The sequence below is a fragment of the Silurus meridionalis genome, chromosome 27, assembly GCF_014805685.1.
Source record: "Silurus meridionalis isolate SWU-2019-XX chromosome 27, ASM1480568v1, whole genome shotgun sequence".
In the NCBI taxonomy this organism is placed as follows: domain Eukaryota; kingdom Metazoa; phylum Chordata; class Actinopteri; order Siluriformes; family Siluridae; genus Silurus; species Silurus meridionalis.
The window spans coordinates 5,638,827-5,655,076 of NC_060910.1; the positions used below are offsets into that span (position 1 = coordinate 5,638,827).

The 16,250-nt window shown below is 35.2% G+C and overlaps 1 protein-coding gene across 3 annotated transcripts; it reads right to left on the reverse strand.

Moving 5' to 3' along the window:
- Nucleotides 1-10,472: 10,472 nt before the first annotated feature.
- Nucleotides 10,473-14,805, reverse strand: LOC124380321 (CD59 glycoprotein). 3 transcript variants are annotated; one of them, XM_046841181.1, is made up of 4 exons: nucleotides 14,789-14,805; nucleotides 14,461-14,591; nucleotides 13,258-13,395; nucleotides 10,473-11,709 (listed from the first exon to the last, which is right to left on the reverse strand). In XM_046841181.1, the coding sequence occupies exons 2-4, from the start codon at nucleotides 14,552-14,554 to the stop codon at nucleotides 11,513-11,515; spliced, it is 429 nt and encodes a 142-aa protein (XP_046697137.1). In that variant the 5' UTR covers nucleotides 14,555-14,591; nucleotides 14,789-14,805; the 3' UTR covers nucleotides 10,473-11,512. The 3 variants fall into 3 exon arrangements, 2 of the variants coding, with proteins under 2 accessions (XP_046697137.1, XP_046697136.1); XR_006924661.1 differs by lacking the exons at nucleotides 14,461-14,591; nucleotides 14,789-14,805 and adding an exon at nucleotides 14,074-14,454 and having other exon boundaries at nucleotides 13,258-13,937; XM_046841180.1 differs by lacking the exon at nucleotides 14,789-14,805 and having other exon boundaries at nucleotides 14,461-14,656.
- Between the last annotated feature and the right edge of the window lie 1,445 nt (nucleotides 14,806-16,250).

The window sequence follows — 16,250 nt, forward strand, 5'->3', positions numbered from 1 at the left end:
CCCGGCTGGTCTAAACAAGGGAGCTCACTACAAAGATTCGGAAAAATCCTAAGAAACGCTTTATTCAGAATTATAAAATATTCTAAAGCACTTTTGCTTTTGCGTTGTCCAGGATATAATTGTAGACTGAGAAGCATACAAGCTGTGTGTGAATCACATGACTTTGTACAGTGTATATGCTTTGTGTAGCTTTTATTTATTGTTAATGGTGTCTGCATCACATTCTTAAAAAAACCCTCAAAAAACAACAAATTTCCTTCACTAATGTGGTTCACTCAATCTTTTTTACCTTCAATGTGTTATGCAATTTATCCTAATAATTCACATGATCCCACATTACAGAAAAATGATTACACTAAACACTGACATATACATATATATATGGTTGAAATAAGGACATTTTTTATTGTTAAAACTTGGCAAAAGTAGGAAAACATGAGTCAGAATGTGTGTTGTACCTCACAGGCTCCCTCAGCAGACCCCTTTGCTGAGATCCTGCCATTTTGTAATAGTTTGGAGCCAGAACATGGTGAGGCGAACTTCACCGGAGCATGGGTCAGAGTCGGGTCATCTCTTAGGAACCCTGCGGTCATAAAGCAGAGAGCCTCGTGTAGCCCCTCGTCACCTTCCCCTGCACCATGTCCTCTCATTCAAGTGAACATTTACAGTTTTTCCTAAGTTGCTTTGGAGCGTTTCTCAGATCAGAAATGGAATTCTCAAAACTACTTGTTCAACCTGCAGGTCATGTTGTCGCTAAAAATAAATTTCTTGTTGCTTTGAACTAATTGCAAATGGTTTCGTACATTCGTTTAGATTGTGTACAATTGTCTACTGTTTCCCACATTATCAATTGTTTGTTGATCAAAAGACATGATACTGATTCTCATCTGAATATTCTTAACTTCCAAAACATCTAGGAATCTGTTAATTGCATTGCAAATTCATTGGATGCAAAATAGTTAAACTATTCGTCATATCTGACCATATCTGTTAAACTTGTCTTCTTCATATTTCGAATAAATTTTTCTTTGTAAATGTGCCTTGAATTGATAAACTGTGCAGAGGAATCTTGAAGGTCACTAATTTGTAAGGCATTAGATCAACCAACAATCAACTAGTTCTCTAAAAAAGGTCAAATTTGGATCTCATAAACCTTCACAGCTTTTCTCAGTTGCTTTGGAGCAATTCTTAAAACTACTTATTCCACATCATTTAGTCATTTGTGCACATCATAAAATCATTTCTTGTTGCTTTGATCAAATTGCAAATGCTTTAGTACATTCATTTTAACGATTATGTACAAGTGTCTGCTGTTTCCTACATTATCAGTTGTTTGTCATGTTGATCAAAATATATTATACTGGTTTCACCTAAATAGTCTTAACCCCCAAACATCTCGGCATCAGTTCATTGCATACGTCATTGAATGCAAAATGGTTAAACCAGTTGTCATCTAAAATTTCTATTGAACTTTTTTTTCGTATTTTGATTTGATGAATTGTGCAGATGAATCTTGAATGTTACTAATGAAGGAGAGTGAACAGCATCCGATCAACCAATAAACAATTAGTTCTCTAAAACAGGTCAAAAGTGAATCTTGTGGATTGGAGAGTGTATAAAGACAGAGCAAAACAAAGAATTAAAAATTTAACTGAATCTTGTCTGGTCTCTTGCAATCAATATAAATCAAATATGCAATAAAATCAATAATTTTGTGCTGCTGAAATTCATAGATGCCAAACAGAAGAAAGTCACATTTTGTTCATTTTCAATAACTGTGATCCAAACCATAGTTTAAATCAAGAAATCCTGAAACTGTGCAGCGTCATACTGACAACATGACTGAATATTTTGATGATTTTGTTTCTGAACAATGACAAACAGATTTTGCATTCTGATGGGAATAAGATGTTCACTGACACAAATACTTACTTTTGAGAGAAGAACTAAGGATTTTGAGAGAGGCTTTTGCAAGAAATCCAATGTGTTGTGCTGCTTGTACACGTTATTTTGCACTTACTTTTTTGCAAATATTAAGGATGATTTGAGAAATGCTTCAAAGCAACTGAGAAAAACTGTAAAAATAAAATGCTCTTACTCTCTGATACATAATCATAGCCAATACTCCGTTTCTGAAGTTTTGCATGCTTAGAAAAGAAACATGTCTCAACTATACACCTTGAGCTCAAACATTACACAGAAATACGATCAGTTCATCATACAGATAATTGAGATAAGAATCTAAGCAGAGGAATGTTAACTATCTAAACGTATTTTATTTGTCCATCACTAGGGGGTTATGAAGGACATGCAACACCAGACCCGACGATTGAATTTCAAACGCTTCTGTTGTATGTATTTGAATTTCAGTATCTCGGCATTTAAATCCATTTCCTAAAGGTGTAAAGATATCAGTTTTGAGAATGAAAGAACGCAAAGAGAATATGATAAAAATAAATTCTGTGATCACAAAAAAAGAAGGCAGGAATGCAATTTTTTTGGTATTTTCATTATGCTCACAGCTGGAAAAACATGTAGGCTAATTGTGGACTGACATTTTACTTGTATGGTCTACCGGGCAGAAAGATTCTTTACATTTTCTAGCAACCTTGATGAATTGCTCCTGTGATAAACTATGGTGCCACAAATAAAAAAAAAAAAAATTGAAAAACAAAAACACACCAAGGTATAACATGGTGAATTGAATTCTGTGTCTCTCCTTTTCATTTTTTTTGTTGTGGCCATATGACATTTCTTTTTTTTTTCCTTTGACAAATGATCAGACATATACAGACCTTGTGGCTTTGACACGGATCCCGAGGGATGAAGAACAAAGTCACCTCTAAACACAGAAACACACGTGCAGCTGCAATGTCAGCTACATTCAGATGATTTTATATATGCATTTTATAAAATATTAAAAAACAAATCTCCTTTACTCTATTCCAACACTAGAAATGTGGGTAAAAACTATTTATGAATAGTTTATAGTAACAAAGCCTTGCTTGTCTGCTTTATTATTCCCCCAGGTGTGATCATCTGCTCAGTTGTTTTGCTTACCATATGGCAAGCTGTCATTTTATAGCAATGGACAGAAAAACTGGATGATCCAGACTGCATGCTAGAATTATTTTACTTACACATGGGAATGCCTAGCTTGCCTTTGCTTTGCTGTAAGTACATTTATAGGGCTGAGTCCTGGTTTTCAATTCTTTACTTAATCCTATTTTATTCCTGATGGAATCTCATTCCGATATCAAGAGTGGAATCGGTGGAATTTGTTTTATGTTTTCTGTGTAGATGTTCTTTGTGTAGCTTTCAATTCATAACCACAAACGGCCATGTTGTACATGAAAAATAATGACTTAATGTATTGAAACCTTATTGGCATGTAATTCCTATATAATTTTGACTATAATGTTTCTTTGCAATAATGACACATTACAAAATTGAGTGGAAAGAAATTCAGAACACTAGATAACATTAGACCAGGCGTGTCCAATCTTTTCTACAAAGGGTCGGTGTGGGTGCAGGTTTTTATTCCAACTTTGATTGGTTGAAATGAAGACCTGTACCCTCACCGGCCCTTTGTTAAAAAGATTGGACACCCCTGCATTAGACTACTTCTGTTCCACTTTTATTGCAAGTCAAGATTTACAAAATGTCAGGAAAAGCCCATTTTCAGTAATTACCTGTAAATCATACTAACATTACCGAATACACCACAATAAACCTGTAATTTATTCCAGTTATCCAATATAGAATTCAATGGTAAAGTAACTATGACATTAGCAGTTTCCTTTCTTCCAAAATACCCAAAACCGATCATCATGAAATGGAATAAAAATGGAAAGCAGAAGCTGTGAAATCTGAAACTTATGTTTTACAGTCCCCATTATATTTCCAACTCACTGCCATGCTGAATCAAATATCTATAAATACAGATTAGGAACATTACCACAAAGGTGGATGAAGAAACATGTCATGAGGGCAGCTGTGCCCTTTTCCCTGTTGGCCTGCACATAAATATGTTGCTGACTGCAGCACTTTCACTTCCCAATTATGCATCAAATTTAACCAGACTGTCCACTCACAAGTTTTGAAACTTTGGGAGGAACGTCCACTGTGATGTGATTATGATCAGTCTGTGATGTGTTTAACATTTGATGAGGTTGTCTTGTGATGAAATTTCATACAAGAAGTGGTTTAGAAAAGATGTGTTAAAGGTGGTTGGAAAAATGAGCACGGAGATTCACATTTACTGCATTTGGCAGACCGCCTTATCCAGAGTGACTTACAGTACAACTACCTCATTTATACTACTGAGCAGTTAAGGGTTAGTGGTTAAGGGCCTTTCTTAAAGAGCCCAACAGTGGCAGTTTGTTTGTGCTGGGAGAGTCAACATATTAACCATGCACCATATTACCTGGATACATTAAAATATATAAATATTGAAATGAAACATCAGAGACACATATACCTTCATTGATTTTACTGTTATCTCATTTGATTTAATTACGAATGATTAAATACATTCCAACAGCTCTCTGCGTGTAGCTGGGTAGAACTAGGATTTCCTCTACAAATCCCTCATTATATGGTATATTTATTTTGGAAATGCAAGGTGCCTGGTACTACACAGCTAACAACAAAAGCACTATGATTACAATTACATGACTATTTGTTCTTGAAGCAATAATCCATGGCTTTTCAGAGTCATACGACTCATATTTCTTGGTTTTTTTTCATTTTTAAAATCTGCTTTTCATATGGCTGGATCAAAGGCAAAGGCAGTCTAAATTCAACTGCCTGTATTCAACAAGAAAATAGATGAGTAAGGCACACAAAAGAAAAGAGCAAAAGATAATGCAAAATTCTACTTTAAAAACCTTAAAACAAGAAAATGAAAATAGGGGATTTTTTTGTTCATATTAGATTTTTTAATTTTCAATTATTTACTTATGCAAACCAGACTTCATCCAATAATAATAACAACAACAATAGAAATAATAAGAAAATAATTTCTTAAAATGTTATTGTAGGATATACTTGTTATTCATAGGAAAATAGCATGTACTGTTATAAAAATAGATTTTCCTTTATATAAAACCTAAAAACATAAATTCAACAGAAGACAAAAAGGTTTTAGTGAAAAGTGCTTTTTATTTTTTGTAAAACATCTGATAAAATAAGATTCCGAGTGTATATGAAATAATGTGATGCGAAGGACGCGACAAAAAAACTCTTCAAAGGAACAATTTTCAGATATGTGCGTTTTTTTCTTTTAGCACTGTAAATACAGCAAATGCAATTTATCAGAAAACAAATCTAAACATATTATTACTAGGAGCATAAAGCATCCATAAGCAAATATATAAATCTTTTAATAATATGTAAAATCTGTAATAAATATCTGTTATTGCAGTGAGTATAGCCTAGAAAGATTATCGGTTTATGTGCATTTATTCATTTCTCGTATATTGTTAGTGGAAAAGTATTTAAATTAGTAATTGGGAAATTTCGATTTTACGGTGAGTTGGTTAAGAAAACACATTTGTGTTGTATTCAAAGCAGTCTACACTGAGATGTATATAATATGAGCATCAGATAATTAAACTTGAACATTACAAACTAAAAGGCAAAGAAAATTCCAATGACTTAATAACCAATTATTGGTTACGCCTAATTACTTAATGCTAATTGCTGGGCATTGGGAGCATGTTTAATGATTCTATGACAATTTTGTTAAATGCTTTACCGTGCTTATAAAAGTATGCTAATTTTAGCATTAAGCAGGGTAGCTGGGTTTTTCCAGAAAAAATTGACACTATGTTCATTCTTCATGACAGGATGTTGTCACGTCTCATTGTTGGCTTGTGGCAAGGCCTGTGAATGGTGCTTCTGAAGGCCATTTCTGGTATGTCACTTTCAGAATCGGTCAGAAGCAGCAGCTCTTCTCTTTCACAGAAATGTGTATATTACAGGAACCAGACATTATCCATGATCCCATATAACTTCCTCTTCCTAATGACTTCCTGCATCAACTGCCCCAGGCTTAATTCGAACTTAATAAAAAACAGAAGACAAAACCAGTCTCAGTCAATGTAGGATGTCTAGACTCGTTAATCTTAGGACCTACGACAGCACTGACAGCGATGAAATGTTTGAGATTGTGGTGCAACATGAGATTCTATCCTTTGTTCTCATAAAATAATGATGCAACTGTGGATTAATGGCTTTTTAGCATTCAGGCTTGCCAAGCCAGTCTCTCAGCTTCAGCATGTCTGAGGTTTTCTTGGAAGAATGCAGAGATGCTTAACAGGTTCTCTAGAAGCTTTGGTCATGGGCAACTGCAAAGAAAATTAAAATGAAGCGAAATAACGGTGAAAATTCTCATCTATAAAAAATATAACGGTTGAGATGCAATTTGTAATGATTTAAGTAAATGTACAAATCTTTAACTTTACATTTACTCAAAATAACCAAGACAGCTTGAATCAAACATTAGCATCTTGCATTCCAATAGCTAGAATTAGCAAGGTACAATGCACTGTAGCTAATAACAGCTACACAAGCAATAAGCACCAGATCATGTTATGTTTCCTATTTAGGAATTAAATCAAAAGTTACATTTTGTTTTCTTGATTTTGTTCCACTCTCCTCTTCAGTTGGAGATACTGTTGCATTTTTAATCTTACATAAAATGTGTATGAATATTAGTAATGAATATTGGTATAGTATAAGGAGACACAGTAACTGATCTGTTGCAAAAATGAAATGGGGTAATTGTAAATCTATTATTAATTGAGGGGGGAAATGCAGTGGTGTGCTACTTAATCTATTAATTGTGCTTGAACAGGTATATTGTATTTTTTCTTCCATTTTGCAAAAATAGTTCAATGCTAGAGCCTAAATTTTAGTATACACTAAACATACATACATACCATGTTCCATACTTATTTCTAGATAATCTCATTATTAGCTTTATTTTTTTTGGTTAGTTCTCTGACAAAACAAACAACAGTTCTGTGGGCTTTAGGACAAAAGATCATAGAACTGCATATCTTAAAGAGACCTCCATCTGAAAAAAACATGTGCTGTGTATTTAAATTGATGAAAAAGGTCCATTATTATGTAGCATCCTACTGTGAGTAATTTACTACTAGCCTAATTTAGCTTAAATCTTGTTAAAGCAGTAGATCTGCCTGCAGGCTAAATGTGTATTTCAGAGACGGGATGGAGAGGATGTGGTGGTTTGGAGGGGCAGGCACTGAGTTGGTTCCAGAAGTTTAGCAGCCATTTGTATGTATATACAATACGTATAAGAAGATGTTTTTTGGAGTGTAGTTTTGCGCTCATTCCACCGTAAGAGCATTAGCAAATCAGGTACTGAAGTAGAATGAGGCCTGGAGTTCAGGCAGCATACGAATTCATCTCTAAGGTGTTCAGTAGAGTTGAGATCAGTGCTTTATAGCAGGTCACTCAAGATAATCCACACTATCCCATATAAAGCATATCTTGGATTTTGTGTTGTGCACAGGGGCAGTGTCATGATTGAACATGCTTGTGTCTCCAAGTTTAAGTGAAGGAAAATGTTTATGCTGCCACATCCAATGACATCCTATACAGTTGTATGCATCCAAAATCTAGAACTACTGTACATACGGCTGAAAGAAACTCAGGTGACACTTTTTCCATATAATGTACATACACGCAATTCACATATACCTACACCATTTGTCCCTTTAAAGTCTTCATGTTTTTTTTTTAAGAAGGCACAATTTATCTATACATTTTGAATTAGAAAAAGTAGAAAACATAATTTTTTTATCCACCCATATTAGCTTCATACCAGGCACCAATCACAGCCTTAATCTTACCTTCTGACAGTCTTGCAAATTACTACCTGTAGCTGAAGATACAATTCCTGCTCATTCAAAAGTCCCAAATTAACTCTGAAAGGATGAACTACAATCAAAAAAGAAAATTATACCACATAGTTTTGTTATATTACTTTTTTTGGTGGCCACAATCAGTATATATCATATATCAATGATGCATTTCACATTACTCACAGTAACATACAAATACAATAATGTAATGATGACTTTAATGACATGAAGTGAGTGATATTTAGTGTTTTTTAAACCGAAAACATTACACACTTGCTCGGTTTTGCGATGCTGTATGTGCTGAATGCTCCACTCACACCACACTGTGGCCAGTGCAGTCATGTGTAATAATAGGTTTATGGAAAGCAGGCCTCATTTAAAGGAGCCTGCTGTACTGAATAGAGAAACACAATACACGGATCAGAATTATAATGCCAGCATAGCTGCCTGATTTCGGCTTAATCTGTTCTTTTAACAATCGCTCTGAAATGCAACATTACTTGTAAAAGTAGAGTGTATCCATTCAATAAATCATATGACTAAGCCGTGTGGTATGTGCCGACGGGAACCTAAGACTGGGCTCAGCAGGGAATACAATACCATCTAAAAAAGTATGTTTGGGGAGAGTCTACATCAAAGATTAATGAAGTGCTTAGGAAAACATCAAACCCATGCTTAGTCTTAATATAGCATGAAACGTGTACAGTGACTTCATATATTATAATGTTTTCCAGGTCCTCATCAATAATAGTATACATATATGGAACTTAGTGGAAGAAATGTTATTCATTTGTAATTGGAAAACCAGTTCTTGAGCATAAATAATCCCCCAAACCCCCAAAGAAAAAGCATACATGCCTGAATATCAACAAAGTCAGAAAAGACACATCAACTGTAATAAACCATCACAAGCACACACACTTTTATTGTGTGTGTGTGTGTGTGTGTGCTTGCGCACACCCAGGAGAGCTGATTAGCTCCCACCATCTTAGGCAGCATTAAACCAGCTGGTTCACAGTGTGACTCCATCATCCTTGTGTGTGAGTTGAAGGAACAGTTGCACCTCAGCATGTACCAGTTCATCACACACACACACACACACACACACACACACACACACACACACACACACACACACACACACACAGTGAAAGTGCATACACCTAAACACATTACCTTCTTCTATAACTGTTCTTCGATACACTTCTGCTAGACATTTGCAGGTATCCACATTTAATTTTTATCAGCAACACTTTTAAATGTTAGAATCTGTTAAATGTTTGTCTAATATTAACAGATACAGAAGAAATTGGACAGCACAGGGAATGACCACTCATCAGTAAAATGCAGGAAGTATCACAAATAAGAACATCTAACTAATAACTAATTTCTCTGAATAATTAAACAATGGAATAATAAAATAAGTAAATTTTTTTCCACAGGCTACAAAAAAGCTGAAAAGAAACCTAAAACTAAGAAAGTCAATACTAAATAGTTCAGTAAAAGTACTTCTGGTGACAGCTAAGAAATTAATAACAATGAAGAAGCCTACCAAGTTTCCTGTATCTGCATCATCTTTATCTTCATCTATACTTCCCCACTGATTTATTTTAATTTTCTTATAAGGCTCTTTTGGTTTCCTTTATTAAAAAACGTAGCCCTACATAATTAAGGAACGATCCTCCTGAAGACTACCGCTCCATAAAACTTAAATCCTCATAAGCAGTACCATGTGCATATGCTTTGAAGGCTTGCCAAAAAAGCCAGTTTCCTTCCATACACCCTCTTGCAACCTTGTCAGAGTGCTCGCTCAGCACATTCTGATCACCTCATTTTAGCGTGAATCATGAGGAGAAATCAACAGATAAAACAAGCGACCTTCCATAAAAAGGATGAGTGGTGGATTTAGAAGGGGGCCTCTCCATGTCTCCTGCTCTCTATGAAAAAGATGCCTGTCTCTGTGTCCTCATGGACTGGTCTAAATCCAATCGAATTTAAAAGAGCGTTTTTTTTCATCTCAAGAATTCTTCTTTTCAAAATATTTGTTTAATCCTTGGCAGCTGATTTAAGGGAAATGTCAAGCTGCATGTGTAATTAAGCACAGATCTGAATGATTGCTTGTTAAACAGTTAGGCTAATCAAGGACAAATTGGTTAAACATGTTAGACACAGTGAAATCATTAACAGAGTAACAGGCCTGGTGTATGCAAACCTCTGAAATGCTGACACCTTCTGGTCACTTCCATTAGTGCAGGCTGAAGTCCTGGTGTTTTGTACTTCGAATTTTATCCACAGCTAAATAATATGGAATTTTTATGCAGGTCATAATTTGTCATTAACTCAAAGGAAATAATTGCAAGACTGCATAATGGTCTTTTAGAAGGATTTTGAATTCATTCAAGTGGAAATAAAAACAAAATAGGGAATCAGCCTAAAAAAAAACAACCAACCAATCAAACAAAGAAAAGAAAATTGCTGTATTTAGTTAATAAAAAAGCAATTAGTACTTTAGCCGCAATATCGCTTAAAAAAAAAAAGATAATCGTTTTAAAAAAAAGCATTTTATTTGTACTTGATGTTTATGACTGATCAAAGTATCAAGATTCCTAAATCCTACTATCAAAAAGTAATGTTTATATTAATGATGCATAAGTTATTCTGCTATAAATATAGCGCATCTAAGATGATATACAAGCACTGATTATGAAATGCAGCAAAAAGCTGTGATTTTTCATACTGCTAGGTTGCCAGGTTCAGTTTAGTGTAAGATGACATTGTATTGAACACCTCTAAGACAGTGTAATTGGATTGTGATTAAACAGCATGCATGTCAGAACAATGTATATATATATCTGTGGCATTTGACTACAATAACAAAAATACACTATCAAAATTGTATTACAATAAAAAGATACACTCAAGAAACAAGTGCAAAAAAAAAGTACAACATATAATAGGAGATTTGTATACACTATATGAAACAAAGTCCTGGACATCTGACTTTTCTAGCTCCGACTCTTCTCCAAACTGTTACCACACAATTAAATAGGATGTCTTTGATTGCAACATGAAATTTTCCCTTCACTTAAACTATAGGAGACCCAAACCTGTTCCACCATGACACTGTTCCTGTGCAAAACGCTTCATGTATATATATGGTTTCCATGGGCTGGAGTGGAAGATCTTCAGTGGCTGCCATAGAGCTCTGACCTCAACCCTGTTCAACACCTTTAGGATGAGTTGGAACACTGACTGAACCCCAGGCCTCCTTACTTCAATCAGTACCTGACTTTATTAACTCTCATGTAAACACTCAAAATGATCTAGTAGAACATCTTCCTAGAAGAGTGGAGGTTTTTATAACAGCAAATGGGGACTAAATGGGAAATGGGTTGTTCAAAAAAACATATGAATCTTATGGTCAGGTGTCCACAAACTGTCCATTTAGTGTATTTGGCAGGTCTTCCATAATGTTGAAGTTCTGAGTGTTTCTGTTTACCAGTTTGTTTTGTTTAACAGTAATTTTGGGACCTTAATTGATTAAAATTCTTGTCAAATCTCTGAATCTTGCACACTTTTTAATGCCCTCTGTCCTTTTTCTTTTTTGACATCCCTGCTTGTCAGTGTTGTAGCCACAATATGGTGAGCGAAGGCATCATAAGGGAAAGCGTGTATGAAGACAAAGACGACTTATGATACCGGGAAGCGCAGTTACACAGATCTGAGTCACAGCAGTGTATTTTTACTCCTGGAAGTTCCTCTGTGTGGCAGTGACGAGATGTAGCACACCCACTTGTGAGCACCATACCTAAAGCAACTGTGGACATACAAGGATCAAATACAATGGCTTAGTTTACCTTTGGAATAATGCTTTGCATTTAAAGACCATAATTACAGTTAAAGGATTTAGACATTGTAAATTTTACACAAATATTATTTATAGACATGCATATAAAGAGTGGCTGAAATACATGCATTAAAAATTTCACAAAATGCCAAAATATGATGTAAATACGTTTATTTCTATAGCGCTTTTCACAATGGACATTTTCTCAAAGCAGCTTTACAGAACTTAAGAATTGAAGTTAATGCTGTGAAGTCTACAGCTGCTGAACTGTCTGAAACTGTGACAGCAGTGCCAGTGTTAAGTGGATGAGACACGCCAAGTGTAGGATTAGTGCTTGCTGTTGATCCAGAGAGAGCTACAAAACAATTAGGTTTCTAGACACTGTATAGCGATCCAATGATTAGAATATACAGTATATTTTGCTCTGGTAAATGATACCAATTTATTCAACTTTTACATTGAGTCTGGAATAACTGGTTAATGTTTATAGTTTATCATGCATAAATTGAAAATGAATGACAATTTAGTTTCTATCTCTTATGGTCATTGCCTAAGCAGCTTCTCTCATTTCTCTCTTTCATAAATGTACTAAAACAAATAGATTAAATAAACATCTAACAGAAAGCTTCACCATATCAATGCCAGAACCTTTTTTTACATTACACAACAGCAATTTAGTGCTATTATTACTATTAGTCTGAATAGCTATTAGTTGAATATTCAAATCAAATACATTTAATTTGTATAGTGCTTTTTACAGTCTGAGCTGCTGTTATAGAAAATCAACACCTTCTGACCAATCAGAATCACGAATACAACAGTCATACTCCATGTTAAGTCTGCTTCAAGCGACCCTTATAACTGATTATCTGAATTGTGGTCAAGGTATTGCTATTCCCAAAGCATAAGTAATTTAGCGCATGGATATTGAGGTTAATGCAGGTTAATTAGGGTGAAGAGGAACATGGTGATCAACACGAAGCGGTCAGAGAAGTGATTATCCCTCTGTAAAGCTTCTTACTCTGTCACTTCCATATAGTCAGCACTGGACTAAGAAGTGAGGAGTCAGGATTTAGTGCTTAGTGGACTGCCAAAGTAAGAATTGATCAAAGGCAACAATCTTCATGTCTGCATTTCCTTCAGGAGATTTTACTATTCTGTGCCACTCTTAATATTAACCCATTAATGCCTCGGCTTGTTACTTAGCTATTCGTTATAAAGCATGTTATTTTAACAGATTTAATAAGTAACAATGAAAGTATAGAATGAATATATGGTTCCTGAGAGACTGGCAGATTTTAAGTCACTTACAGAACACAAAAATGACGGCTGTTTACGGATAAACCAGTCAACTGAAATAGTTTTAAGAGATTTACAGCTTCCTCTTTCTTAAAGAATAAATAACTATGAATTTCCCTATAGATATTTCATAATGGACTATTACATGACCTATTAGAGCATCTTTATGATCTACACAATAAAGCCCTGTGGTGTGTTCATGCTTTGAGGTTGGCTTACTGCTTTCTGTTCGGATGCAGAAGCGCTGTTTGAAGCCTTTGTAGAAACGGGAGCAGGTTATGACCCCAGGACTAGAGCATCCTACATCCACATATCTTTGGCCCTGGATGTTGCAGGCATAACACTGCAGTGCATGAGCTACAAGAACACAGGCACAAAATACGCTGGAGTATTCACTCAGCTTTTCAAAAAAGTTGTAGTCATCATCAATTAGTAATCTGAAAACACACTTTTTTATAATGTTTCGGAAAGACTAAAGCATGAACTCGATTTAGTCTTTTTTTCCTTATGTCACACAGCTGAATTCATGCCACAATACGTTGCAATAACCCAATACTAACCTGGGGCTGTTTAGCTAATATCAATATAATGTGAAATGGGAATTGTATGAAACATTATATATTACATGTAGAAAAAATGTAAATATTAATAACCAATATATTTTATTCACATGCATTATTGATTGGAATTTAACCAGAGGCACTAGCCCTCAAAATTAATTCATTGAACATTAACTTAACCATGGTGGCACAGTAGTGAAGAAAATAGTGTTTCAGGAACTCGAGCTGCGTTGAAAACGCTTTGGGAACGCCCGTGTTGTTCACGCTCTGAATCATGTTAAATCCGGCCAATAGACAGTCATGACATCATCGGCAGGCAAAGTCGCATAAACCAGGAAGCTACAAAATGGGAGTGAGATGAAAGCGACATTAGCTTCTGTTTGTTCAGGTAAGCGCTTTGTGTGTGAATCTGTGCAAGCAATGTCTAAATAGCGAAGCGAAGCGGTGCTGAAGGTCGTGGGGCTTGCAGGCTGACCTAGCAGAAGGCATGGAGATGGATGAGTCCTATTCAGCCTCTTCTGTTTACATCTTTCTTGGCACAAAAACTGCCTGGAGATGATGGCCGTGTTCTTGGCACTGGAACACTTCCTTCTATGGTCCCAGGGAAAACTTCTCTAATTGAGAGCAGTTTACATCCCGGGCTGGTTGAACTGGAGAGCGGACACCCTTTCGAGGCAAGGGCCGAGGCCCGGGGAATGGAGGCTCCACCCCGAGGTGGTGGAATATAACAAATAATTCACATACATAATAGAAATAATCACTTGGACTAATTTAACCCAGTGAAAACACATTTACATGTATCCCTCTTCTCATAAAAACTTGTCTGGTTACTGTTACACACACGCCCACATATCAAACTCACCCTGTGTTAGAAAAAATGTCAGCAGCACCCAGCAGCAGCAGCAGCAGCAGCAGCAGAGTGGGAGTACATGCAGCAGTGGTGAACTGGGAGACATGTGTGCAGCTGGAGTTCTTCACACAGCACTGAGAGCTCTGACACTTACGCAAGTGAGAATAATCCATGTGATGGAGCGCTCAGCTCCAGCAACACACACACACACACACACACACACACACACACACACACACACACACACAGAGCAGAGATCAGCTCTTTGAGGCAATTAACACTTTGATCATCTTCAGATAACATTTTTTACTCACTTCTCCCAAGCCAGTGATAAACCTACCAGTCATGTGACAACTCCATGTAGTGTTTTTAGTTTGAGAGTGAGGGCTTTTTAAAGCTAATCCAGACTGAAGGAGCAAATCCCGTCACATGGGGAAGAAAACATACACAGCTTTTTTTATTTATCGGGGGTTGAATGTATATATATATATATATATATATATATATATATATATATATATATATATATATATATATATATATATTTTTTTTTTTTCTTTTTAAGTTTGAAATACTCTAATCAACATGGACATGGACAGATATGGATGCTTTTCAGTGTAATAACTAAAATATATATATATATATATATATATATATATATATATATATATATATATATATATATATATATACACACACACACACACACAGTTATCTTTCAAAACATTTTTGTAGAAATGTTCACATTGTCTCTCTTTGAGTCCAATTATAAATGTTGTGTAAGCAAGATTCTAAATAAATCGATAGCATAATTGTTTTTATATCATTGCAACCTATCATTTATAAAAGCTGTTAATTAATTACTGAATGTTCCCTTTTAAATTTTCACTGTTCACTGAAGCTGTATAGCAAATGTGTTTCTGCACATGCTCAGCACATCGCATTGCTCCTTCCTGCTTTCCTGTTCATGAGTTTTCTCACTCTGTGTCAAGATAGAAGACAAGCGAGCTTCACATGCAATGATGTGTTGAACAATCTATAAGAAGGTGTGACAGAACCGACTAACAACTGCAGGGTGCACATGTTCAGTTAGAAAATATTCCCTCTGAGGTTTTTGTAGTGTTTGGATGGTAATTGGGCAAATCATTTCTATTATTGCAATAAGACATAATTAAGAAATCATAGAGAAAATAGACAAAATAACATTTTAGCAGCCAAACACAAATGGCAATGGAGATGTTGTGTTTTATTAGAAGAAACATTACCTTTTATAGTTCCAATTTAATTTCAAGACTAAAATATATTTTGTCTAAATATTTACTTTCCAACAAATGCATGGGTAATGGAGCATTAAATTAAATGAAGCACATTTTGTATGCTTAATCATGTAATTAACAAGGTCTTTTTGATACACTATTTGCATATATTTTAAATAATTTGTAGAATATTTGAATGACTAGCAAATAAAACTTAAAGAAAATTAAACAAAGTCAGAGTAGACATAGAGACAAAAATGAGTTATTAGTTGCTTTTGCACTGTTGACTCCATGTACTCCATCAGTGTACATCATTAGAACAACAATTACAGTGGAACCCAGTTATGTCAATGTCCTAGGGGGTCGCCAAAAAGCATCGAGATAACCGATGATCGAGATAAACGAAAATCAAAATGGCGGCAATATATTAACGTGCTTGAAATTTCTTTATGTACATGATGTGCGTTAATAAATGAGAATGTGCATGCACGTGTTTTTGGAGTTTTTTTTTACACAACAGCGTTGCCGCGATTTGTTTGTTGAAGG

Coding starts and splice junctions, on each gene's coding strand:
- LOC124380321 (XM_046841181.1), bottom strand. CDS start 14,554: ATGTCTCCCAGTTCACCACTGCTGCATGTACTCCCACTCTGCTGCTGC. Junction 13,396..14,460: donor GACATTTTTTCTAACACAGG/GTGAGTTTGATA, acceptor GTGTTCTTGTAG/CTCATGCACTGCAGTGTTAT. Junction 11,710..13,257: donor CTGCATCCGAACAGAAAGCA/GTAAGCCAACCT, acceptor GTATGTCCACAG/TTGCTTTAGGTATGGTGCTC.